Raw genomic sequence first — 26,393 nt, forward strand, 5'->3', positions numbered from 1 at the left:
AACATGAATATTGAAGTCACCAGAAATAACTACAGAATCATATTTAAAAAGAATAGAACCCAAAAAATCTGCAAATTCAGAAATGAACATCTTATGATATTTAGGCGGACGATAAGCCACGACACACAGAGTAGTTCGAGGGCCAGTCAATTCCAATAGCTGAGCTTCAAAGCTAGAATAGGTTGGGGAGGGTAGCAGCCGTGCCTCAAGTTTATTTCTAAAAACCGAGGCTAAGCCACCACCTCTACCAGTAAGCCTCGATGAGCTAAAAAAGGCACAGTCAGAAGGGAGAAGTTCAGAGAAGGGGATGAACTCACCCGGAGAGGTCCATGTCTCAGTCAAAAATAAAACATCCAGACCCGAGGAGAGAAAAAAATCATTTAAGAGGAAGGCCTTATTAGAAAGAGACCTAACATTAAATAAGGCCATCCGAGTCCGAGGAGTCCTGTCCTTAGTAGTAGCTCGTTTGAGGGTACTGAGGTTGTTTTGCTGAACACCACGGCCAGGCAGTGATATCCAAGAACGAGCAGAGTGGAAGGCCACTGGACAGGCAGGATAGGACTGAGGGCCAACGGGACATATCCAACGGTGGTTGAGCAGTTTAGCCGCAAAGCGGCTACCAAGATGGTGGATGAAACGAGAAAATTCACAGCTAGTAGGGGGGTAATCCGTAGCCATGGCTCTGATATAAGCCTTGAAGCGGACACGGACACCACTCCTTCTACCCCGTCTCCTGGGGCGTATCCTGCGGGGCATGTGAAGAGGTAAATCGGTCAGATGAGTGGGAGAGACGGGCATCAGGGGAATGGCATCACCCGCGGTCCCAAGACAGTTCGGTCGTTGAGAACAGGAGAAACGAAGATTCAGGAGCGTGTTTCTATCATAGGTTATTAGCGTACAATCACCTAGAGAACAAAGTGCCAAAGATAAAGACACAAGGAGTACAACGCCGAGGCGCAGACGGAGTCGAAGACGGCCAGCCATGCACACCGGCGCCATCTTGGATCCAAGGATCCAAGAGGGCAACACAAGAGGGCAACTCAGAAAACACGGCCTAAAATAAGGAACGAAATACAAAAATACAAAGAACTAAGAATACTGGGCCCACATGGCCCAGGACCATGACAACTAGTGTCATGGTTCGGATTTTGAGGAAGAGACTACGACTGGGATATAGTTTGGGTCAGCACAGATCATTTATTAAAACACACATTACAGTGTGGGAAGAGCCGGACTTCTTCTTCGTTTGCACAAAGACAGAAAGCTTTATAGTCATTATGACGTCACACAGTTAGACCTTACTGGCAATGATAACAGTTCCTCGCACTCAAAAAGTTCTCCTTATATGGACATCATATGCTACTTTAGAGAAAAACAAGTGTGTAATACATTGTGCATTTTGTGATAGTGTAGCTCTCAGAGAGACTGTCCTAAGACGACCTTTCTGTTTAAGTGTGTGTGTGTGTTGTTACAGGCCGGCGTACGTGCAGAACTGAACGCAGACAGGCCGGTGTCCAAGTACTGATCATCTGTGTGCATTAATATTTGCTCAAAGTAACATAGATGTGATTCAAAGATTATTCTGTCCACTGATTCAACAATGGTAAATGATTAATCAATGATAGCTGATTATAAGAATACAAAATAAAATATCTCCTGGTCACACTAGACACCTTCTTTTGGTAACATAGTAGTAGTATTTATTTATTGTCATTGTCAAGAACAATGAAATTGCGTTTGGGGCTTCCATACAACCCAAAAAAAAAAAGAAGAAAATAATAAATACCCCTTAAAACCCAAGTGTACATATTTAACCCAGTGTGACTCCAATGCAATAAGACAATCCTTAGCAATAATGTTCGTAGAAATTCAGACAAAGACCTGAGAAACATGACAAAATACAACAATGCAACCCATTCAATATTATTGTACTGAGATATGATATCAGATATGATAATTATCTATTTAAGAAAGAGGGGGGGGGGGGGGGGGCCTCATGTTGCTTCCAGGTGGGGAAAGAATGAAAAGATAAACCATTTTCAACCTTATTCCCTTGCCGGTCGTGCGATCGAACTTTACAACCGACCACACAGCAAGTACGAACCATAGCTGGTGTTATCCGTGTACTTTGGCTCCTCTTTCGCTAGCGCATTGTTCGGCCCAGAAACATGGCGCCTCAACCAAAAATCCTGGCCACGCCCCCTCTCGTGACATCACTGTCCAAAAGCCCTATTAGGCTAATCGTTGTGTCACTTCCGGTATTTCAGACAATCCATTTCCGTCAAGGATTTTTAATTTGTTGCGGTTTTTTAATTTTTTGCGGATTTTTAATTTGTTGTGGATTTTTAATTTGTTGCCGTTTTTTAATTTGTTGCGCTTTGCATTTCCCAGCCACCGTACCTTGGTGAACTTAAATACATCAAACTGGCAGAACAGAAATGACCTGTAATTAAGACAAAGACTGATTATACTGAAATATTTTGACAATAAATAAAAAAACATCTGGCAGCAGTGGTCCAGCTGTCAGAGATCATTAAACATGTTAAAAAGAAAATTTTCCACATAGACAAGAAACAATCTGCTCATAGATTCTGGTTTAATTTAATGATTGTTGGGAGATTACAATGAAAGAATCTTAACAGCTTGAAGAGCTGGCCTTTTTATTTTACATATTCAGAACTTTTTATCAAGCTGCTTTAAATTGTTTAATCCTCATAGCACTGCTGACATATCTGTAGACCTTCGTAATATTAACCTGAATATCCATAGAAATTTAGAACTTTCTTAGCAAAGCCTTGCTTTTCCGTCTTCTCCTTTCTTTCTTCAGATAATTCCTCCTCCGTTTTTGCAAGTTTGTCTCGTCGCGTTACCTTGGAGATAAGATTTGCCCTCTCCTTCATTGCCTCCAAAGATTTGATTCGAGCCTGGTAACCCTCTTTGGCCTCTGATCTTTCTCCCTCAATCATCATGTCAATGTACTCTGGGGTGGTCAGAGGGTTTGGCCTCAGGCTGATCTCTTGCAGTCGAGTTATACACTGAGCTGACTGATCTATGAGGGACACCATCGTGTCCTGAAGGTGAACAATCTCTTCTTCCTGCCTCTCAATCAGTTCCTGAACAGTCATCTTTTCTTTATTAGCTGTTTCATACTTGCTTTTCAGCTCTTGCACTGTATGCTTCTCTTTCACTTGAACATACTCCCACCTGTATGTCTGATTGAAATGCACACTCCAAATGCATTTTCCAGGACAGACAGTGCACATTCCGTTCTTATCCATTGATGCACAGCCACGTTTCTCACTATCTTGTGCTATTGCACATGGGTAGTGACATGTTATTGAACATTTCTGGCAGTTGGTGATGAATGCTCCTTTCTCTGTGATTGGTTTTTGGACTGGTTTAATAACATCCACCTCAATCTCAAAGTTTTCATTTGAAGTTATGACTGCTTCATACTCTTTGACCTTTTCTTTGGTTGTCTTAATTTCTTCAAGCTTTGCTAATGCAGTTCTAACTTGTGGCTGCAAACCTTCAATGGCTGTTTCAAGCTGTTTGCGCTCCTTTAAGACTTCTTTGGTCATCAGCAAGCTTTTGTTGTTTCTGCCACTTGAAGCTGTTTTAATAGAAACTTGATTATCCGGGCCGACACCTGCTGAGGTCACTGCTCTGCATCTGAACACATACTCTGTGTTTGGCTTCAGATCTCTCACTGTGACTTCTTCAGCCTTTGCTTCTGTCTTCTGCTGCCATCCATCCTCTCCACTGACACAGTACTCAACAGAGTAGGAGGTGATGTTCTCTGCTCCAAATCTGGGTGGAGAAATCTTCAGTGTCACACTGTTGTGGTTTATGTCAGCTGCTGTCAGAGTTTCAGGCTTTGAAGGAGGCTCAAAGTTCTCACTGACAGCAAATCCACCTTCATAAAGGTGGATGCTGGAACCTTCCTGGGTCTCATTAGTTAACCCCACTGTCAGGAACTTCATGTTCTTGTTCTCCTTGTTGGCCTCTGCAAAATCACTGAAGAGTTTTGCTTTCTTCCTCATTTCAGCCGTTACTTCTTTTGAGGCGTACCATTGTTCCTTCTCTACATCATGAGTGTGAGGATCTTGAAGGTCTGGGTTGGTTTTTCCTCTTAAGTATCTTGATAAAGCTGAGAGGTACGGTTCATCCTTTCCCAGAGAGGTGAAAACAAAACACACAACATGCTCTGCACTCAGACTTTCCTTGTACAGATCATTTTGAGACGAGATGATTTTGGTGTTTTCCATCATCCTGGTAAAAGACATTAAAGTGTAGATTTCTCTCTCTTTACAGTCCATCCACTCGTTCAGGTTTTTGCTGTTGAAAGGTGAAGAAAGTCTCTTCTTCAGGATCTCTGCAAGCTCAGCTTCCTCTTCTCCTCCTCCTCGGATTGATGGAAGCTTCTTGGCCAAAGTCTGTTGGAATTCCAGCTTGAACTCAGAGCACATTTCTTTGAAACTTTTAAGCTTTTTACCAATCTGTGGGAACTGCTGTGCAGAGCTGGTTCCCAGTACATCATTGTTCCTCATTTCCACCTCACTGAAGTCCTCCAGGACTGTCTGTGCTTCTTGAACTAATCCTATACTGATCTGACGGACGAGTTTAGCAGCAGAAGAATCTAAAGCTGTCAGTGGCAGCAGCCAGACCTTCACTGGTACAGATTTGTCTCCCAGTAATTCTGGCAGGCTCTGGTAGACTTCTACTGCACCTTGAAAGGTTGTTGGTGGTTTTGGAAGACAGAAGTCTCCATAAAATTTACAGGAGAATTTATGAACACTTTCTTTGTCCTTCTCTTCCATCTTCAGGGAACCTTCACCCTCTACAGAAAGTAAGGGAATCTTCTTGATGATCACCTTCAAGTTGCCCTGAACATCTTGATGATCTTCATGTTCAGAAACTTCACGGTCAAACACAAAGAAAGCTTGTGCTCCATAAAGAATAGCTGTGACTACATGTGTTGCTAAGCCTTGATCAAAAACATATGGATGCTTCACGTTTCCTCTTCCAAGATGATTCATGGACAGCTCCTGGATCTTTGTGGTTGCCTTGTACTTCAGTGTTACTCTGGCCTGATTTCTGGAAGATTTACTATCATTCAGATATTTGGCAGATCCATCAACCTGAACCAGTCCACCCAGGAAACTTGCCTTCAGTGAAGCATCAACATTTAGAGCTGAAGATTTGTCTGAAATTGATTCAGATGCAACAATTTCAAAATCATTAGAGGCCTGCGGTCTTTCTCCAACATCTTTCATCAGGTCATCACGATCCCACAGAGTCATTCCTGCAAAAGAAGAAGCAACAAAAGTACTACCAGGACTCCATCAATTAAATCAAATTCTAAAATAAATGTTAAAAAATGATTTTAAAAAATGTGAATTTTAAAATAAATACACAGAGCGGTGTCTTTCTATGAGCAAACTTGTCAAACTTTTGCTGTTGATTTCATGATTTTCCTTGTTTTGTTTTTCATCTCTTTTTCTTTATTCACCAAAATGAAATCAAAATAGTAAATGAAGCACAAATATTTTGTTTGTCTGGATGAACCAGATTAACTGAGTTCTTTCAGATGAAGAGTTCAGGCTCTGCATCTGAGTTTTCAGTATTTAAGATAATGACAGTAATAATGTCAAAAATGGCAGTTTGGATTTTCGTGAGGGAAACGTTCTAATAACTAATTTAGTGACGCCACTGTCAAAAGACTGCATGTCACTGATCAGCCAATCAGTGACATGCAGTTGGTACTAAAAAAGTATCTGGTACCAGGTATTACCAGCTAATGATGAAATCGTAAAGACTGAGTCGACTCAAGCCAACCTGAGTAGCTCCAAATGGAAAAGCGCTCTAAGAGTTGGAGCGGATTTCCAGGTGTTGCATCATGGCTGCCAACTTGTTTTAATAGTGACTGACTTTACTCATGAGGATCAGGGAAGATGTTCTTATCTTTATGTTATCTTTAGGCCCTGTCAGTTGCACATTGATTACAGCAGCTAGTTAGAGCTTGTTTTTGTTTTGTTTTTTCTTTTACAAAAAGGCATAAATAGAAGTCAGAAGCAGGAATAATAAAACCTCGGCTGTTTCCAGAGGACTTCAAACACTAATCTGCTAGAATCCAACAACTTTGAGCAAGCAGCAGGTTTTAATTCTGTTTGAAGGCTCAGTTTGAACCTTCTTTGAGAATTGTAAAAATAAAAATTAGCAGGACAAAGGAACAGTCCGGATCACTTTAACACAACTGGGTGCAGTTAAAACCACGAGGCAACCTGTGGAGCTGAAACTTGGAAATGTTAAACACTACAGTTCCTCTGGGTACCACAAGGCTCCAAAAAGGAGTTAGTCCCAACAGACAGTGACGGTTCTAGCCTGTTTGGCGCCCTGGGCGAAGACTCCCTCTGGCGCGCCAGTTGGTTGTTTAGGGAGAAGGGGAAGTTTTTAGGAGTGACACCCACAACGGAAAGCGGGTATCACTATGTGAGACATTAGTGATGTTTAGCGTGTTTGGAGGCTGTAGTTAGTGTGTTGTGTAGTTATTGTTTTGTATTGTGTGTCAGTTAGACTGCTGAATTTCATATTTGCTCTAAAAAAGCCGTCAAAGGCAGATTCCAGTGTAAATGCTGTTCCCACATGGAAAACTGGACTGATGCACCTCCTGCTGTCAGACCTGCAGGTTTAGGCCTGTGCTGTTCTCCTCTGTCTTATACTGAACACAAACTACATTTTTTGGACTGGCACAAATAATTTGTGTGCCTTCTTCTTTGATGCAGCACACCTGATTGTTCTGTAAATAGATTTAAATGGTTATATAAAAAACGCCTGAGGTCTTGGCTGCATTTTTAGGTAAATAGTACCATATAACTTTGTTGTTTGCAAAACTTGTGCATAATTTTTTAGAAATGTACAATTTCTATTTGCATTTCAAGCTATGAAAATGATTCGTTAAACATGTTTGTGGGTTTTACAGTAAAAAATATAACTTTTTTTTACTCGGATTTTGAATTTCCTGTCTGAGTTTAGATCAACTGTGCTAATATAGTATACTAAAATGAAAAAATAACTCAAATTTCAGATATTTGAGGTTGTGCTGAAAACAATGATACCAAACAAGGCAAGAAAAACATATTTTAAAGGTGAAATATAGAGGTAAAATTAAAAGTAGTCAAAAACAGCCAATTATACCCTGGACCCCAGAGGGTTAACATAGAACTTTTGTCGGAACCATACTGAATTTCACCAGAGAAACACACACACACATATGAAGAGAGAGAGAGTATGCATTGTATTGTAACGATGGTTAAGTGTTATTGTACAGTGACATGTTGGTTATCTCTGCACACTGTTGTTGTTCCTTTAAGATTCATGTTTGGTTGTGCTGCAGGAAGTAGGGAGGGTGGTGTAGAGGAAGGGGAGGGGGGACCTGGTTGTTCGGTGTTATGTGTGTGTGCCAGGCTGAAGAGAGGTGTAGCACGAGGGCGCTCTCCCCTGAGTTAGCAACCCGCTTGCTTATGTGCCGAATAAACGGACAAACTGAGACCCAACCGTCTGGTTCTTGTGAACGTTACATTGGTGTCAGAAGTGAAGAAAGAAAAAAGAACCCCAGAACGCCCGACACCCTGTTGCTGGCGACGCTTGCCGTTACGAGACGAGGATGTTGCCGGGCAGGATTAAGAAGGAGACGGAGGAGAGGGAGGAGAGGGAGGAGAGGGAGGTTCGTCCGCGCGCGCCCGCCCATGGAGTGAGGGAAACGGCGCTGCGGCTGTCTGCCGAGGCTGGATTTTCTCCAGGTTTGACTAGGCTCGGGAACTGTTCGCACAGCGGCCGCGATTCCGGCGGGAAGGAGTCGACCTCGCTTGGCGCGCCGTCACGTGATGTAAACAAACATGGCGGCGCCCAGCAAGCTGCAGCGAATATAAAAACGCCTAAGTTCAGCGGCAAGACGCCATGGGAAGTGTTTATCGCACAGTTCGAGCTGTTAGCTGTTGCAGCTGGCTGGTCTGAGGAACATAAAGCTCTCCAATTGGCTTTGTGCCGTGTGAGGATGCAGCTGCATGCCTGCTGCTGCTGACCGAGGAGCAGAGGGGAGATTATAATGCTCTGGTCGGAGCACTTCAGAGGCGCTTCGGGCAGTATAACCAACCAGTGCTGCTGAGGTCGGAGTTCCACAACAGACGCAGATTGCCAGGTGAGCCCCTCCGCATTTTGGCCCATGAAGTCGAGTGCCTTTGCCGGAGGGCGTATGACAGCATGCCACCATCAGTGCAGGCGGAGTTAGCTCGGGACCAGTTCCTGCAGGCCCTGAGCCCTAAAGAGCTCCGTATGCAAACTCAGCTTGCTCGACCGGCCACACTCAGTGCAGCCCTGGAGCTAGCGTTGGAGAGGGAGATGCTTGCAGGATCCTCTGGGGGCGCTGATGACGCACACGTGGTGAGGGCTGTGTCAGCACCTGTGGAACAGATGGAGATGCCAGCGGGCCTGTGCAGTTGGGGATGTGGACAAGTCGGACACCTCATCAGGCAGTGCCCCAAGCTTGCAGCGGTTCAGGGAAACGCCCACGGGCCCGTGTAGGTGGAAGTACACGGGCCTGGGAGAACGACATCCCCACACCACCTCCACCCGGTGCGGCCATCGCTGTGGGCTGGACCCAGGTTGACGGCTTTTGCCATGTTCCAGTGACGATTGCGGGGGTGTCCTGTACGGCCCTGCTGGACACGGGGTCCAATGCAACGCTGGTCCGACCCGATGTTGTCCCAACCGGAGCTGCTGTGCAACCGACTAATGTGCAACTTAAGACTGTGACCGGTGATCTGGCCCCAATGAGAGGGAGGGGAGTGTTCCAGTTCAAGGTGGGGGACCTCGGTGTGTCTTATGCTGCCTGGGTGGCTGACGTGCAGGACGCCTGCATCCTTGGGCTGGATTTTTTACGAGCCATTGGTGGTGTACTGGACTTAGGCAAAGGATTCCTCGTACTCCCTGATGGGAAGAAGGTGCCGCTTATTCCTCCCCCGGTCTGCACAGCATCTGCCGCGGCGTCCACCTCCACCGCAGAGACCCCTACAGACCCGCCAGCAGAACAGCGGGCGGAGGAGGAGGAGAGGCTCTCAGCAGTGAGGAGTATCTGGTCAAAGAACTGTGAGGGGCTGACTCCACAGCAGGAAGAGAGTCTATGGCAGGTACTAAAAGAGTTTAGTGACATTTTTGCCCTGAAAGAAAGTGATGTTGGCTTGACACACTTGGTAGAGCACATCATTGAGACCGGGGATGCCCAGCCTATTAAAGTGCGCCCCCGCCGCCTGCCCCTGGCTCATCAGGAGGCTGCGGACAGAGAGTTGTGTGAAATGATGAAGGCGGGCATCATAGAGCCATCTGATAGCCCGTGGGCCTCCGCGGTGGTGATGGTGCCTAAGAAAAAAAGTCCTAGGATGTGTTTCTGTGTGGACTACAGACCACTCAACAAAGTGACGAAGAAGGACTCTTACCCCCTTCCCAGGATTGATGAGTCTCTCGACTTAGTAGCCGGGTCCTCCTGGTTCTCCACCCTGGACCTGCGGAGTGGCTACTGGCAGGTGCCACTGTCCCCTGAATCCAGACCGAAGACAGCCTTCTGCACTAACAGGGGACTATGGCAGTTCAAAGTCCTGAGTTTTGGCCTTTGCAACGCTCCTGCGACCATCGAGAGGCTTATGGACAGTGTGCTGGCTGGCGTCCCACGGCAATGGTGTCTGGTTTACCTGGATGATCTTCTAGTGCACGGGGGCTCCTTTGATGCTGCCCTGGATGCCCTGAGACAAGTGTTGGAGAGGGTGGCGGCTGCAGGCCTGAAGCTGCATCCCGACAAGTGCCACTTCATGAGGAGGGAGGTGGAGTTTCTGGGCCACAAGCTGGGTCGTGAGGGCATCAGCACTTTGGAGGAAAAAATTCACACCATTACCGGGTGGCCCACACCAGCAGACCAGAAACAGCTCAAAAGCTTCCTAGGACTGGCGTCTTATTACAGGAGGTTTGTGAAGGGCTTTTCCTCCATAACCGCACCACTCTTCCACCTGCTGCAGAAGGACCGTGACTTCATCTGGACACAGGACTGTCAGCAGGCGTTCGACACCCTCCGCAGATCGCTGACAGAGTCCCCAGTCCTTGCCCCCCCTGACCCCACCCTGCCTTTTGTCCTGGACACTGACGCAAGTAATGTGGGGCTGGGAGCGGTGTTGTCGCAGGTTGGGCCGAAAGGGGAGAAGGTGGTGGCGTACTTCAGCCGGGTCCTGAACAGGAGTGAGCGGCGCTACTGTGTCACACGACGAGAGCTGTTGGCTGTGGTGGCGGGGGTGAGACACTTTAAGTACTACCTGTGCGGCACAGCATTTGTTATCAGAACTGATCATGCTGCCCTTCAGTGGCTGATGTCTTTCAGGGAGCCAGAGGGACAGGTGGCTCGCTGGCTGGAGGAGCTCCAAGCCTTCAATTTCAATGTGGAGCACAGAGCAGGGACGCACCATTCTAACGCAGACGCCCTCTCTTGCCGCCCATGTGCTGCAGCTGGCTGCCGTTACTGTGAGAAGCGAGAGGAAATAAAGCGGGAACTCACGACAATAGACGGAGCAGCACAGCTCGCCTGCAGGGCTCTTCTGGTGGTGGATGCAGCGGAGTGGAGGGCATGGCAGGAACAAGACACGGACCTGCTGCCGGTCCTGCAGTGGCTGGAGAAGGGGGAGCAACCCCTTTGGGATGAGGTCACTGGGTTTTCCATCTGTACCAGGGGGCTGTGGGCCAAGTTTGCAGCTCTCAGGCTGAAGGAGGGGGTGTTGGAGTGTACCTGGAAGGATCCTGCCACGGGGGAGGAGAGGTGGCAGGTTGTGGTGCCAAGGTCGCTGAGGTCAGCTGTGCTGGAAGCCTGCCATGGGAGCACTGGCTCCGGCCACTTTGGGGTCTCCAAGACTCTCCGCCGCCTCCGCCAGGGCTATTACTGGGGTCAACAGCGGAGGGATGTGGAGGACTTTTGCCGCAGCTGTGATGCATGTTCCTCACACAAAGGGCCACAGGACCAGTCCCGGGCTCAGCTTCAGCAGCAACCAGCAGGAGCCCCAATGGAGCGAGTAGCTGTGGACGTCATGGGCCCATTTCCTCGCACAGACAGAGGAAACCGCTATGTTCTTGTGGCCATGGACTATTTTACCAAGTGGCCGGAAGCATACGCCGTCCCAGATCAGGAGGCTGAGACTGTCGCTGATGTATTAGTGGAGGGGATGTTCAGCCGCTTTGGAACAGCAGAGATCCTCCACAGTGACCAGGGGCGTAACTTTGAGTCCAAGGTTTTTGCTGCCATGTGCGAACGCCTTGGGATTAAGAAGACCCGCACCACCCCACTTCACCCCCAAAGCGATGGGCTGGTGGAAAGGTTTAACAGGACGCTGGCCCAGCAGCTAGCCATCCTTACCTCAGAACACCAACGGGACTGGGATTACCATCTTCCCCTTACCCTCATGGCCTACAGGTCGGCAGTGCAGGACTCCACCCAATGTACGCCTGCCCTGCTCATGTTAGGGAGAGAGCTGAGAACTCCTGCAGAGTTGGCTTTTGGGAAGCCCCCGGACGCGCCAGAGGCACCACCGGGCCGGGACTACGCAAGGAAGCTGCAGGACCGGCTGGATTCTGCACATTCCTACGCCCGAGAGCAGCTGGCGAAGGCAGGCCTGCGCCAAAAGAGGAATTACGACATCACCACTAAGGGGAGGCACTTCCGTGCTGGGGAGCTGGTGTGGGTCTACAGCCCAAAGAGGGTGGGGCCTTGCAGCGTCCTAGAGCGAGTGGGGGAAGTTGTTTACAGGGTGCAGTTGCCTCCTAGGGGGAGGATAGTAGCGCTGCACAGAGACCGGATGACCCCCTACAGAGGGCAGTCCCTCCCCTCCTTTCCAGAGGGACGTGTACAGAGCGTCCATGACCCTGCTCAGAGGGGCCCCCGACCGGGGCTGCGTTCCCCTCCCTCGGACTCTTCACCCCAAAGCCCCGAAGCTCCGCGTCCACCTCAGGGGCTCAGGAGGTCAAGGAGGGAACGTAGGCTACCACCCCGCCTCAGAGACTGTGTCGTTCCCTCGGGGACGAGGAACTTATTGCTGGGGGGGCAGTGTAACGATGGTTAAGTGTTATTGTACAGTGACATGTTGGTTATCTCTGCACACTGTTGTTGTTCCTTTAAGATTCATGTTTGGTTGTGCTGCAGGAAGTAGGGAGGGTGGTGTAGAGGAAGGGGAGGGGGGACCTGGTTGTTCGGTGTTATGTGTGTGTGCCAGGCTGAAGAGAGGTGTAGCACGAGGGCGCTCTCCCCTGAGTTAGCAACCCGCTTGCTTATGTGCCGAATAAACGGACAAACTGAGACCCAACCGTCTGGTTCTTGTGAATGTTACAGTATGCAAACAGCTACCAGACAGCCATCATAACTCGTCACACAATGAGAACAGGACAAATCAACAACTGACAATGACTAATTAATATTAAAATCTGTAACATAATGTATTGTTTGGAGCTTAGTCTGTTACTGTTGCTATTTTTACCATATCTTCTTGGAGCAACTGTAACTCACATAATTTGCTTAGGGATTAATAAAGTATTCTGATTCTGATTGTTTCAGGATGAGCTGCCATTATCCAATCACACATCTGCTTACCTGCATCTTTTGCTCGTTTCTCCTCCTCTTCTTTTCTCTTTTTTCTAAACTGAGCACCTGATGGCTTTGAACCCAGGATTCAAATCATTAATCCATAATGAGCTTGGATTTACAACAGTATGAATGAAATGTGCTCTATTTGGAAGCAGCAGGGCCCCCTCCCCTTTCCACGGGTTGTGTGTGAGACTTTAAATCATCAAACTATAAATTATACATTTTAAATTGTTATTGATCCCTTTACCCCGAGTCCTAAAGTGTATATTTATTTTCTTACTCTTCTTATATATATTGTTTGTTTACTTGCACTGCTGTAACTGGAGCCTCGTCGTCTCGTCTCTCTATCTACTGGACTGTATGTAGCGGAGATGACAATAAAGTTTACTTTGACTTCAGCAGCGAGCAGGCGCACCGAGGAAAAACAAACTATAAGTCTGTATCATAATGTCTGGTGTTTTCGTGTTTGTTGGTTTGTTATTACTTTGTTTTATTGGTTATTAGTATTGTATTGTAGATCAGCTTGTTAGTGTCGGTAATCGTGGTTGTAGGTATTGTCCGTAGTAAAAGTAGCCACGGGTGAATTATTTTATAACACGTATCTGATACTGGAGTTAGGGGCGTGGCTACTTTTACTGGCAGAAAGGCTGGAGTGATGGGAACCTGTTTGGGCTCACATCTGCTGCTTCAGCTGATGGTCTTTATGGTCTACAGTGACCCCTTGTGGACATTGTTAAATACCTCTGTGTTGAGTAGATGATGTGTTGTGATTGTTTCTTAGTTACTTTTGACTCTACTGATTACAGAATTGCCTGTTTCTGTTTCCAGAAAACCATGCTCATAGTCACATATACCGTATCTTCTACAACTGTAAGTTCACGTATGGCTGCACTGCATTTGGATTAAGCCTGGCAAGCTCTGATGTAACCAATTCTTCTGTGGAACTTAAAGAAAATTAACTCAAGTCCTGGACTGCTGCCGTCATCAACAGAAGACTTAGGCCAGACTTATATATATATTATTCTACAGTCGACTGGCTTTAAAAAACGAAAGTTTGTGATGCATAAAGAATTTTTACATGTGAATTCTTACCAGTGACGAGCGAGTCACTGCGACAGTCGTACAGCATCCCGACGCTGAAAGGCCGACCGAGCGCTGCCACCTCCATCTCACCTGATGTACCGTCCATTCTTCAGTCTAACCTGGAAAACACAGAAAAATTTTGAGGATGTTTTTCTGGTTCTTCTGCTGTCCAGCTGTTTGTTTTTATACCCATTACTATAACTGACAACATCTGGAATAGTTCCACCTGGCACCTCCTGGGTGAGACAGTGACAGTGTAGTAGGTTGTAAAATGCTGCACGTTCAGTTTTACGGAAACAAACTGTTTCTGTTTATGACTGTCAATAACACCTCTTATATATTTACATACTTGTGGTGTAATCTGTTTGAGTATAACCTGTTTTATTGTGAAAGGGGGTTCTGAAACAGGAAGTAGACAATAAAGGTCGGAGTTTGAGTGCTCTACAAGGTGTCGCTTGAATCCTTGCCTAAAACCACGACTTGGTGTCAGAAGTGGGATTGCAGTAAGAGCCTTGTCATCGGGGAGTGACAGCAAGCGGCTTTGGGAGCGGTAAAGAGTTTTTCCTCCAGACGATAAGATGTCGGACGAAGAAGCGGGAGCTAGCGCAACAGCTACACAGCCTCGCACGTCACCGCCCCACCAGCAAGCTAACGGCAGCTATAATGCTAACGCCAACTTACCCCCGAATGCCACATTCACCATCCATCCTCCCGAGCTGTTTGATTTCTCAAAGCCACAGCAATGGGAAAAGTGGATAAGGAGGTTTGAAAGATTTCGACTTGCAAGCAACCTGCACCTTAGCTCAGAGGCTAACCAGGTGAACACACTCATCTACTGCATGGGGGATGAAGCAGATGATATCCTCCGAGGGCAACCTTTATCGGACATACTGCTTTGTACTGCTGCCTTTGTAAGAGACACTTTGGATACGTACTTTGTTCCCAGGAAAAACATTATCTATGAGAGAGCCCGCTTTAATCAAAGAACACAGCAAGCTAATGAGACTGTTGACTCGTTTGTCACCGCACTTTATGCTTTAGCTGAAAACTGCAGTTATGGTGCACTGCACGATGAGTTAATAAGAGATCGCCTCGTCGTGGGTCTGAGGGACATCAGCTTAGCGGAGAGACTTCAAATCGACAGAGATTTGACATTGGAGAAAGCGGTTAATCAGGCCCGGCAGTCTGAAGTCATCAAAAAACAACAGACAGACATCAGAGGGGAAAATAAGATGGAAATAGATGCTGTGACAGCGAAGCACAGGGAACAAAGGCATTCAACATTCAAACCCCGAAGAGAACGTAAATGCACAACAAAGGACAAAACACCAAATGGGAGATCATGCTACAGGTGTGGGAAAACCCCTGCGCATGGTAAAGGACAATGCCCAGCAAAAGATGCAACATGTCACTCATGTGGTAAAAGAGGACACTTCAGTAAAGTGTGTAAATCTGTTAAATCTGTGCATGTGACAGAAACAGAGAAAAGTGATGATACACCCGTGTTTCTTGGTTCTGTAGACGCAGGTTCAGATCCTTGGTATGCAGACCTTACTATCAGAAACCACAAAGTTAGATTTAAGATGGACACAGGAGCTGACGTCTCTGTTATCCCAGCCCAGATGTATTACTGCATAAACCAAAATGAGACAGAGTTATGTAAACCAGATAGACCATTGTTTGGTCCAGGTGGTACTCCACTTGATGTGTTGGGTATGAGCAGAGAAACAATTTGCAAAGGTGAACAGGAAATACAGGAAAATGTCTACATTATCAAAGATTTGCACATAGCACTGTTAAGCAGGCCAACAAGTGTCAAGCTGAACCTTGTGTGTAGAGCTGACAGTATTGACATGAATGTGTTGAATGAGAACTACCCAAAGCTGTGTCAGGGATTAGGTTTAATGCAACAACCTTATACGATTAAGTTGAAACCCAATGCTGTGCCTTCTTCCCTGGCCGCACCAAGACGGGTCCCCATCCCTTTGTTAGGAAAGGTGAAACGGGAACTGGAAAGAATGGAGTTCATGGGAGTAATCAGCAGAGTTGAAGAACCAACAGAATGGTGTGCAGGTATGGTCCCAGTGCCAACAAAAAACGACTCTGTGCGTATTTGTGTTGACCTCACCCACCTCAATGAAGCAGTGTGCAGAGAAAAGTACATCCTGCCTTCGGTTGAACAGACACTTGGATCCCTGGCGGGAGCAAAAGTCTTCAGTAAGTTAGATGCAAACAGAGGCTTCTGGCAGGTTCCATTGTCACCAGAGTCAGCACACTACACAACATTCATTACACCCTTTGGGCGCTTCCACTTTAACAGACTTCCCTTTGGAATAGCGTCAGCCCCAGAACATTTTCAGCGTAGAATGTCAGTGATCCTTAATGGGCTGCCAGGTGTGGTTTGTCACATGGATGACATCCTCATTTGGGGACAGGATCAGCAGGAGCACAACGCCAGGCTGCACATAGTGCTCAATAAACTCCAAGAGGCCGGTGTCACGCTAAACCTGGAGAAATGTGACCTTAGCAAACAGGAAGTGAAGTTCCTCGGACACATTTTGTCTGCGGAGGGAGTACAGCCAGACCCAGACAAAATTAGAGCGATCACAGCAATGAAAGAGCCGTCAAACGCCAGTGAAGTGCGCAGCTTTCTCGGGATGCTTAACCAATTAGGCAAATTCATCCCAGGACTGGCCGAAAAAGACAAGCCCCTAAGAGACCTGCTCTCGAAGAAAAATCAGTGGGTTTGGAGCTGCGCACAGCAAAAAGCGTTCAATCAGCTGAAAGGCGATCTGACGTCAACTCCCATTCTTGCACTCTATGACCCAAACAAAGAGTTAAAACTGTCTGCAGATGCTTCCTGCAACCCTTAATGCCAAGCCAACTCCCTGAGAGACCATGGCAAAAAGTTGGAGCAGACCTTTTTACGTTTAACAACAGCAACTATGTGCTTCTGGTGGACTACTACTCTAAATTTGTGGAAATAGCCAAACTTACTCCCACAAGATCGGAGGATGTTATAGTGCATCTAAAATCAATCTTTTCCAGACATGGGATTCCAGAGTTTCTCTACAGTGACAATGGACCTCAGTTTTCAAGCCAACAGTTCAAAGACTTTGGAGCAGCTTATGGGTTCAGACATGTAACAAGCAGTCCAAGATTTGCACAAAGCAATGGTGAGGCTGAGTGTCATGTCCAAACTGTGAAAAGTCTGCTAAAGAAAACAAAAGATCTATATCTTGCACTTCTAGCTTACAGAGCAACCCCATTGGCTAATGGATATAGCCCTGCGCAACTACTAATGGGACAAAGACTGCACACGTCAGTTCCCCAGCTTCCTTCTTTGCTCAATCCCAGCCTGCCCAACAAGGCTACAGTGTTGACAAAAGTGAGAGAGAGAGTGATGAAGGACAGTGTTGCGTACAACAGGAGACATCGTGTGACAGAACTTCCTCCACTCTCACCGGGACAACCAGTGTGGATTACAGACACTAGGCGTGAAGGGACTGTCATCTCCTCTCACTCCACACCCCGCTCATACATTGTCGAGACCCCTTCAGGAGCCATCAGGAGAAATAGGCATCACCTCCAGCCATTGCCAGATGCCACACCAAAGTTACAAACCCCAATTACGCCTCTCAGTCCAACAGAGAACGCCCTGCCTGCTTCAAACCTATCGGCGACTACAACTCTGACTCCTAAGACAGAAGACCCAGGTCCTGTCAGAACTAGGGCTGGCAGGGTTGTCAAAAAACCACAAAGACTGGACTTGTGAAAATAAACAAAACAAAAAAGAAAAACATGGGTTTAAAAGTAAAGGAAAAAAGGTTGAAGAGAAAGAAAAGTTTCTATGAAAGGTTCTAAGAAAAAAAAAGAGAGTACAGTTTTCATATATGCTGTAAATGTTCTTGTAAGTTTGATGTTTTCAGCGAAAGGAGGATGTGGTGTAATCTGTTTGAGTATAACCTGTTTTATTGTGAAAGGGGGTTCTGAAACAGGAAGTAGACAATAAAGGTCGGAGTTTGAGTGCTCTACAAGGTGTCGCTTGAATCCTTGCCTAAAACCACGACAATATTAAGATAAAACCTTATTACATCAGTAGATGGTGATCCTGCACAGCTGTGCATCCACTGGAAAGCAAACAGCTGCAGGTTCAGGCATTAAAACTCTTTATTGATCCACATCTACTGCAAAGCTTCATTTGAAATGCTTCTAAACACATTTTGTATAGTTTTTCTTCACGAGTATCGTACGTTGGCAGTAGGTCATTTCCAGAAAACTGTTAATCTAAATATTTTTTAATGAAATCGAGTTTATTTTATATAGCACGAAATCACAACAACAGTTACTTCAAAGTGCTTTACATTGTACACTAAAGACCAGAATAATACAGAGAAAACCCAACAATCAGACCCTCTGGTGTATAAACTATTGCTGTCAGCGTTGATCTCGTCAAAATGACGTTAACCCCATAACCGCATTAACGCGGCAAATATCCGTAAGCAAGTTGACGTGGATCGCCCCATGCGTAGGGCTGCATGGTGCTCACGCGTTTACGAGCTACCGGAGATTTGCCGCGTTAATGTGGTTATGGGGTTAACGTCATTTTGACGAGATCAACGCTGACAGCACTGGTCACTTCATTGTCATTAGTATTTAAACAAATAAAAACCTTACTCTGTGCAATACTGTACTAACTGCCACTCAAAATTTTGTACTGTTCAGTTTGTACTGCTGTTCACTCATGCCACTTTATCTCATGTGCAATATCCCATTTGCCCCCCCCCCCCCCCAATAACATGTCAATGGTTACATTCCTATTTAAGATTTCCTTTATCTATTCACAAGTGTGTGTGTATTTCCTGTTAACTTTTTTCTTTTTACTATATTTTATAAACATTTTGCTCTTACTGTTTTTTACATATTATACTGCTGAATTACTGTCTGCTGCTCGTCAAATAGATTTCATTGCAATGTTGACCCTGTGCTAACTTGCATATGACAAATAAAACTGAAACTGAAACTGATAAACACATAAAATGGTAACTGAAGAAAAAACACTCAACGCATCATGGGAATCCTCTTGCAGGTTAAGCCTATAGGAGTGTAACTAAGGGAGGATTCAGGGTCACCTGGTCCAGCCCTAACTATATGCTTTAGCAAAAAGGAAAGTTTGAAGCCTAATCTTAAAAGTAGAGATAGTGTCTGTCTCCTGAATCCAAACTGGGAAAAAATGATTGACAAAAATTCAATTTAACAATCAGATGAAACAAAACCTCTTTGTAGAACAAGCACAAATATATAATGTGCATTTCTTTTCAACACTGATGCGAACATATCATACACAATAATAGAAGAATAGAATAGAAGAATAGAATAGCCTTTATTGTCATTGTACAAAGTACAACGAAATTGGAGTGCCACTCCCTTGGTGCAAGTTTCAATAATAAATATAAATGTAAAATATAAAAAGTACAATAAAACAATCACAAGTACTCAAACAATAGTAAGTACGATATATACAGGATAGCAGCATTAATATAATGACAGTATGAATAGCAGCATGATATAATGGCAGTGATGGTATGGTATAGCTAAGCAGGTTCAGTTGTTTTTGTGCTTATTTACTACGGTGATAGCTCTGGGAAAGAAGCTATCCCTGAATCTGTTTGTCCTGGTTTTATGTGACCTGTACCGTCGGCCTGACGGTAATAGTTCAAACAGTTGGTTGCTGGGGTGAGAGTGGTCCTTGATGATATTGCCAGCTCTGCTGAGGTACCGAGAGTTTGCAGTGACCTCCAGGCTGGGCAGAGAGCAGCCAGTGATCTTCTGGGCTGTGTTGATGACCCTCTGCAGTACTTTCCTGTCTGCAGCTGAGCACCCTGCATACCATGTTGTTATGCCGTACGTTAGGATGCTCTCTATGGTGGCTCTGTAAAATGTCACCAGCAGCCTCTCCTCCAGGTTGTTCCTCCTGAGCACTCTCAGAAAGTGGAGACGCTGCTGGGCCTTTTTAACCACCGCTGTAGTATTTGCAGTCCAGGAGAGGTCATCAGAGATCTGCACGCCCAGAAACCTCATGGAGTGTACCCTCTCCACACAGTTCCCGTGAATGTAAAGTGGGGCCGGATCTGCTCTGCCCTTCCTGAAGTCCAAGATAAGTTCTTTAGTTTTCGTGGTGTTCAGTTGGAGGTTGTTAACTGAACACCACTCAGTCAGTCTGTTGACCTCATCTCTGTAGTCCGACTCATCCCCCCTTGAGATGAGTCCAACCACTGTGGTGTCATCCGCGAACTTTATGATGGTGTTTGAGAGATGGGTAGGGGAGCAGTCGGATGTGTAGAGCGTAAACAGGAGGGGACTCAAAACACATCCTTGTGGAGACCCGGTGCTGAGTGTGATGGTGCTGGACCGGTGGGGGCCGAGTCTGACAGACTGTGGTCTATTTGTCAGGAAGTCCTTGATCCAGAGGCAGATGGGGGTGGAGAGTCCCAGGTGAGACAGTTTCTGGACCAGGATCTCCGGGATGATATGATTGAATGCTGAGCTGAAGTCCAGGAAGAGCATTCTCACATAGCTTCCTCGGTGCTCCAGGTGACTCAGCGCAGTGTGGAGCGCTATGGTGATAGCGTCCTCGGTGGAACGATTTTTCCTGTAGGCAAATTGATGGGGGTCCAGAGTGGGAGGCAGACCGGCCCTGATGTGCTGACAGACCAGTCTCTCAAAGCACTTCATCACTACAGGCGTAAGTGCAACAGGCCTGTAGTCATTTGGGCTGGCCACAGCTGTCTTCTTGGCGATGGGGATGATGGTGGAGGTTTTGAGGCAGGGCGGGACGGTGTTTGATGACAAGGAAAGGTTGAAGATTTTAGTGAAGACTCCGGTCAGTTCGTCAGCACATGCTCTGAGAACCTTTCCATGTATTCCATCAGGACCTGCCGCCTTCCTGGGATTCACTGACCTTAGAACACACCTCACTTGATGCTCCCTAAGTGTTAGTGTGCCAGTGCTGGGGGCGGGTGGAAGTGGTGTGGCAGCTGAGGGCCTGGTCGTCTCAAAGCGGGCGAAGAAACGGTTTAGATCCTCAGCCAGTGAGGCATCAGTCCTAGATGTCGCCTGGTTATTGCTTCTGTAGTTGGTAATGTGATTGATCCCCTGCCACATTTTTCTGGGGTCGTTGTCAGTAAAGTGATCTTCAATCCTCCTCCTATAGGCAGCCTTAGCTTTCCTGATGCCTCTACTCAGGTCTGCCCTGGCCGCCCTATACGCAGCCCTGTCCCCTGACTTGAAGGCAGTGTTGCGGCTTTTTAGGAGGGATTGCACTTCACTATTCATCCAGGGTTTTTGATTTGGAAACACCCTGACCCTTTTGTTGACGGTGACATTGTCAACACAGTTCCTGATGTACGAGAGTACAGTGTCCGTGTACTCCTGGAGGTTGTGGCTGGAGAATAAATCCCATACAGTTGTTGAGAAGCAGTCCTGCAGTTGAGAAAGGGCTCCTTCAGGCCAGGTTTTTATTGTCTTTGTCTGGGGCTTTGTTTTTCTCAGCAGGGGGGTGTAGGTGGTGGTGAGGGACATGCAGAGGTGGTCAGATCCAGCCAGGTGGGGGAGGGGTGTCGCTCTGAAAGCATGCCTGATGTTTGAATAGACATGGTCCAAAGTGTGTTCTCCTCTCGTAGCAAAGTCCACAAACTGGACAAATTTAGGAAGCACAGTCTTTAGGCACGCTTTGTTAAAGTCGCCGGCGACAATAAAAACCCCATCGGGGTGGGCAAGCTGTTGTTTGTTTATGGTGTTCAGCAAGAGGCTGAGAGCCGTGCTGACGTTAGCATCCGGCGGTATATAAACAGCTATCACAATAACTACTGTAAACTCCCTCGGGATGTAAAAAGGTCTGCACGAGACTGCCAGAACCTCCAAATCAGGAGAACAGTGTGTGTGAATGATCCTGCTGTTACAACACCACTCGTTATGCACGTAAACACATAGCCCCCCTCCTCTGCTTTTACCTGAGTTGCTGTTTCTGTCGTGCCGGTGTAGCGTGCGGCCTGCTAACTCGACTGCAGCGTCGGGAATCAGCGGGTGAAGCCACGTCTCCGTAATAAGAATAATGCTGCAGTTACGTGCAAAGCTCGTGGTGGCTATCTGTAGCTCCAATTCGTCCAATTTGTGGGTAATGGATCTGGCGTTCGATAGGAAAAGGCTCGGAAGCGCTGGCCGGTGTGGATTTTTGCATAGCCTAGCGTCTGAACCCGACCAGCATCCCCTCTTCTGCTTTCTTTCCCTCCGTCGCCTTCTACGCTTGCTGGGCGGGCAGACCATCCACGGTGACCCTGGTGGTCTCGCTATCTCCTCCAGGATTTTGTGTTCGCTGATAGTTGCCAGAAACAAACAAACTATATTTAAAACCGAGGTCAATTAGGTTCTGGCGACTGTAAGAGATGGCGGCGTTGCAAACATTCAAAAATATCCACATTAAAAGTAAAAACAAGCACCAAACTGGAGAGCTAAGAGCCGCTGCACCCGTGCGCGCCGCCATCTTCTTTTACAAAAGAAATATAACAAAATAACAAAAAACTAATATAACAATAGTTCAGTAAATGTAATCAAAGGAGAGTGTGAGTCACTCTCGCTCACACTGCTCCTCTCATTGGTGAGAAGACAGAAAGCTGAAGTTTCAGTGGTCTAAGTCAGTAAACCACAAGGTTGCCAACTGACTGGTTCTTATACAGCACTTTGTATTCTGAGCACTGAAAGTGCTTCACACAACTTGTCTCATTCACCTGCTCGCACAAGCACTTTTTCTGAAAGTATTTTCTATCTAACATTCATACTCCAGTGGATGCATTGGAGAGCAACTTGATGTTGCCCAAGAATATTTGGCATGCAGACCTGCGGATTAGTCGGTGACCTCCTGAGTTACAGCCACACCGAGATTGAGAGAGACAGTATTTGAAACTGTAAGAATGACAACAGGCAGTTTAAGCTACAGCGTCTCTACAGCTGATGGACATTTCTTTTATAAAACAGCAGCTCGGAGTTCATTTGGCTGATATAGTTTTGTGGTACGAACGTAATAAGCAAATTATAAAAAATAAATAAATGTCTGAACAGGAAATAACCTGAAAATGCCTTGTAAGATAAGATAAGATAAGCTAAAACTTTATTAATCCCTCGGGTGGGTTCCTCTGGGAAATTCGGTTTCCAAAAGCACAGCAACGACCGAAGTTACAGAGTTACAGAATATTATATATATACACACACACACACACACACACACACACACACACACACACACACACACACACACACACACACACACACACACACACACACATATAAATACAGAGACAAATATAAATAAAATATGCGAAGGGGATAAATAGAATAAATAGGAATAAAAATACAAGTGAATTGCACATTTCAAGTATTGAGGTCTATTGCACCGTTGACTATTAACAAAGGTATTGCACAGTGAGGTGAAGAGGCACTACAGCTTAGTTGTTCCCCCCTCCTTTGTCCTCCTGTTTCCCCTCCCTCTCCCCTCCAGAGAGGAGTTAAACAGTCTGATGGCGTGTGGGACAAAGGAGTTTTTAAGTCTGTTAGTTTTTGTTGTGACTCACAACAAAAAATATAAAAAGAAATCTTAGCGATGAGGAATCAGGAAGATCTAAAACAAACAAAACAAGTCAAACCACATACTCACAGCAGAATGAAGTCCCTGACAGGAACACACTCCACCAGCTATTGTTCCTTTGGGAAGGTCAGGAAGAACTCTGATTTCTCAGAAATGGTCTGAGCTTTATGCTGCAGCTTTAACCAGGAGGGAAAACCAGAGAAAAAACACCTTTACAAGCAGAACAGCTTATCTGAAGCTTTATAATCAGTTTAACTCTTGATTTGTTGGTGCACTAAAGAGAAAAAGCCCAGAAAACTGAAAACAAAAGTGACTTGATTCTATACATTTAAGAGTTTCTTATGCTTTGACTGCTGTTACTGAATTATTCCATCACAGTATTGCATCCAGTATTAAAGACCTGCTGGTTTCACACTCAGGACCTTCCACATGTTAGAAAACATGGACGTGCACGAACAACGATGGACACAAATAAATCTGTGAGAGCAAGTTGAGGTTATTCATGTTACTAAGACTGTATTTAAGGAACACCAATTAAATTATATGTGTGAAGTATGTACTTATAAAGTATTGTTGAATTAGTTCTTAAATATATTTCAGTTCTTACTATGTTTCAACTGCTTCAGAAAACGATTCATATAAAATTTCACCTATTGAGCTTCCCTCGGCCCTTTGAGGTGGAAACGTTTTAAAGTAACATTATTGCATGGGCTGCATGTGTATCCTGTTGGTTTGTAACAATTCTGAAATTGAACGTCTGCGATATCGTTCCACCACCGTGACTCCCACAGAGCTGTTAATGACCAGTTACAGAAGCTTCTCTGGTGAAACCTGCAGATTTAGTTCCTCCAAAAACAAAACTGGAAATATTCAGAACAATAAATTTGATGCAGTCTGGTCTCTGGTAAAAACAGTTTCTTCAATGACAACATATTTAACATAAAAACAAAACAAACATAAAACAAACCTGATGGAACTCAAACTTGAATTAACAGCCAGCATAAAAAGTGAGTTTTAAACGCGATTTGAAACGCTGTATAGACTCTTAAGTACAAATATTGAGTGGCTGATGTTCCAGAGTCTAGGTGCTGCAGCTGTGAAGGCCCCATCTCCTTTATTGGGCTGTACTAAGATCTCAGTGCTCTATTGCAGTTATATACGTTGAGGAATTTGCTTAAGTAACTGCTCGCCAGATCATTTAAAACTTTGAAAGTAAGTAAAAGCATCTTAAAATCAATACAATATTTTACAGGGAGCCAGTGTAAATTTGCTAAAACTGGAGTGATGAGTTCAGACTTTCTAACACCTGTTGGAAGACATGCAGCAGCATTTTGGGCGAACTGCAAGTGATGGAGAGATGAGTGTTAAAGACCAAAGTAGAGAGAATTGCAGTAGTCCAGTCTAGAGGTGATGAAGTCATAAATGTTTTACTAGGTCTTTAGGAGGAAGATGAGGCTTCGCTTTGGCAATTTCACATAACTGATACAAACTGATTTCGACAACTGTGGACACTTGTTTCTCTAATTTGAAGATCTATCTAAAAACACTGAGATTTCTTACAGTGTGGAAGTGATGACAAGCAAGAGGACCGAGCGTATCAGTTAACTTATCCAAAGGGGCATCACTTCCACAAACAATAACTTCAGTCTTATTTTCGTTTAGGCTGAGAAAGGTCTGTGTTAACTGTCTACATCAGCGGTCCCCAACCCCCGGGCCTCGGACCGGTACCGGTCCGTGAGTCGTTTGGTACCGGGCCGCGAGAGTTGAGACTAAGGTGTGAAATGTATAGTTTTCAGGGTTATTTTGTTATCGTTTTTATCGTTAACTCGGTTTTCCTGGGTCTTTTCACGTGTGTTATGAATAAATCTTCTTTTTTTCGGTACCGGTACTAGTTTTATTTTGTTGTATTTATCCGCGACACATTAAAGGCCGGTCCATGAAAATATTGTCGGGCATAAACCGGTCCGTGGCGCAAAAAAGGTTGGAGACCGCTGGTCTACATGATGTTAAAGACCGGTTAAGCAAAGGCTGCAGTGGGACAGAGACATCCACCAGTATTACAAGGTCTTAAATGGTCGATTGCTTCCTTTAAGACTGAAAAATTCCCAGGCTCAAACTGCAGAAAAACAGCAGAGAACTTAGAAGGCAGATCTAGGTCTAACACTGCCTGTGAATGTGGAGACCTTAAAGATGAGATTTTGATAAATGGAAAATGGACTGGTTCTTTTATAGCGCTTTTCTACTCTATCATGTGCACTCAAAGCGCTTTACAGAACTCGTACAGTCATCCAATCACTCCCATTTGCACAAGCACTTTTTCCTAAGCTGTTAGCTAGTGCTTCTTAACTAACATTCACACACACATTCATGCTCTGATGGATGCATCGGTAGGCAACTTGGGGTTAGTAGTAGTTAGTTAGTAACAGCTGACTCTGTTGTGTTTTCAGTGGCCATGAGTACCATTCACAGAAGGTTCAATTCAATTTTATTTATATAGCGTCAAATCACAACAACAGTCATGTGACTGTTGTTGTGATTTGACAAAGTGAGATTATTTGAAAAAGCTGATGAAGGTAAATGATTTTTAGTAAGAAAATTAAAGGTTTCAACTGTTTTCTGTTATAAGAAAAAAATACTGACTTGATATAAATACTGATTAAGCTTTTATTCAAAAGATAACTACAGTCAGGAAGCAAATAAAATATGTAACCACAGTACTCACTGCACACAGGAGTTGGTCTCTCAGGTTGTTCTGCCTCTGACGTCTCTGTAAGGAACAAACTTTGCCCACCTTTGGGTTTTATAGGACATACAGAGAGGAGGGACTGATTTCTCAGGAATGTGTGACCTGCTTCCTCTGTAAACAGGGAGAACCACAAGTCACACTTGTTATACAGGATTTACAAAAAGGAAAGAAAAAGACTTTTGAGAACAGCTTAAGCACCCACACTGTGTTATGGCAGTTTAAATTTATTCATGCTTAGTTCATACATACACATGTCT

At 45.4% G+C, this 26,393-nt stretch overlaps 1 protein-coding gene across 1 annotated transcript; it reads right to left on the reverse strand.

Moving 5' to 3' along the window:
- Nucleotides 1-244: 244 nt before the first annotated feature.
- Nucleotides 245-26,170, reverse strand: LOC113010280 (cytolytic toxin-alpha-like). Its single transcript, XM_080292940.1, has 5 exons — nt 26,113-26,170; nt 23,460-23,566; nt 13,760-13,869; nt 2,871-5,305; nt 245-265 (listed from the first exon to the last, which is right to left on the reverse strand). The coding sequence occupies exons 3-5, from the start codon at nt 13,854-13,856 to the stop codon at nt 245-247; spliced, it is 2,553 nt and encodes an 850-aa protein (XP_080149066.1). The 5' UTR covers nt 13,857-13,869; nt 23,460-23,566; nt 26,113-26,170.
- Nucleotides 26,171-26,393: the final 223 nt, after the last annotated feature.

The sequence above is a fragment of the Astatotilapia calliptera genome, chromosome 18 (assembly GCF_964374335.1).
Source record: "Astatotilapia calliptera chromosome 18, fAstCal68.1, whole genome shotgun sequence".
NCBI lineage: Eukaryota > Metazoa > Chordata > Actinopteri > Cichliformes > Cichlidae > Astatotilapia > Astatotilapia calliptera.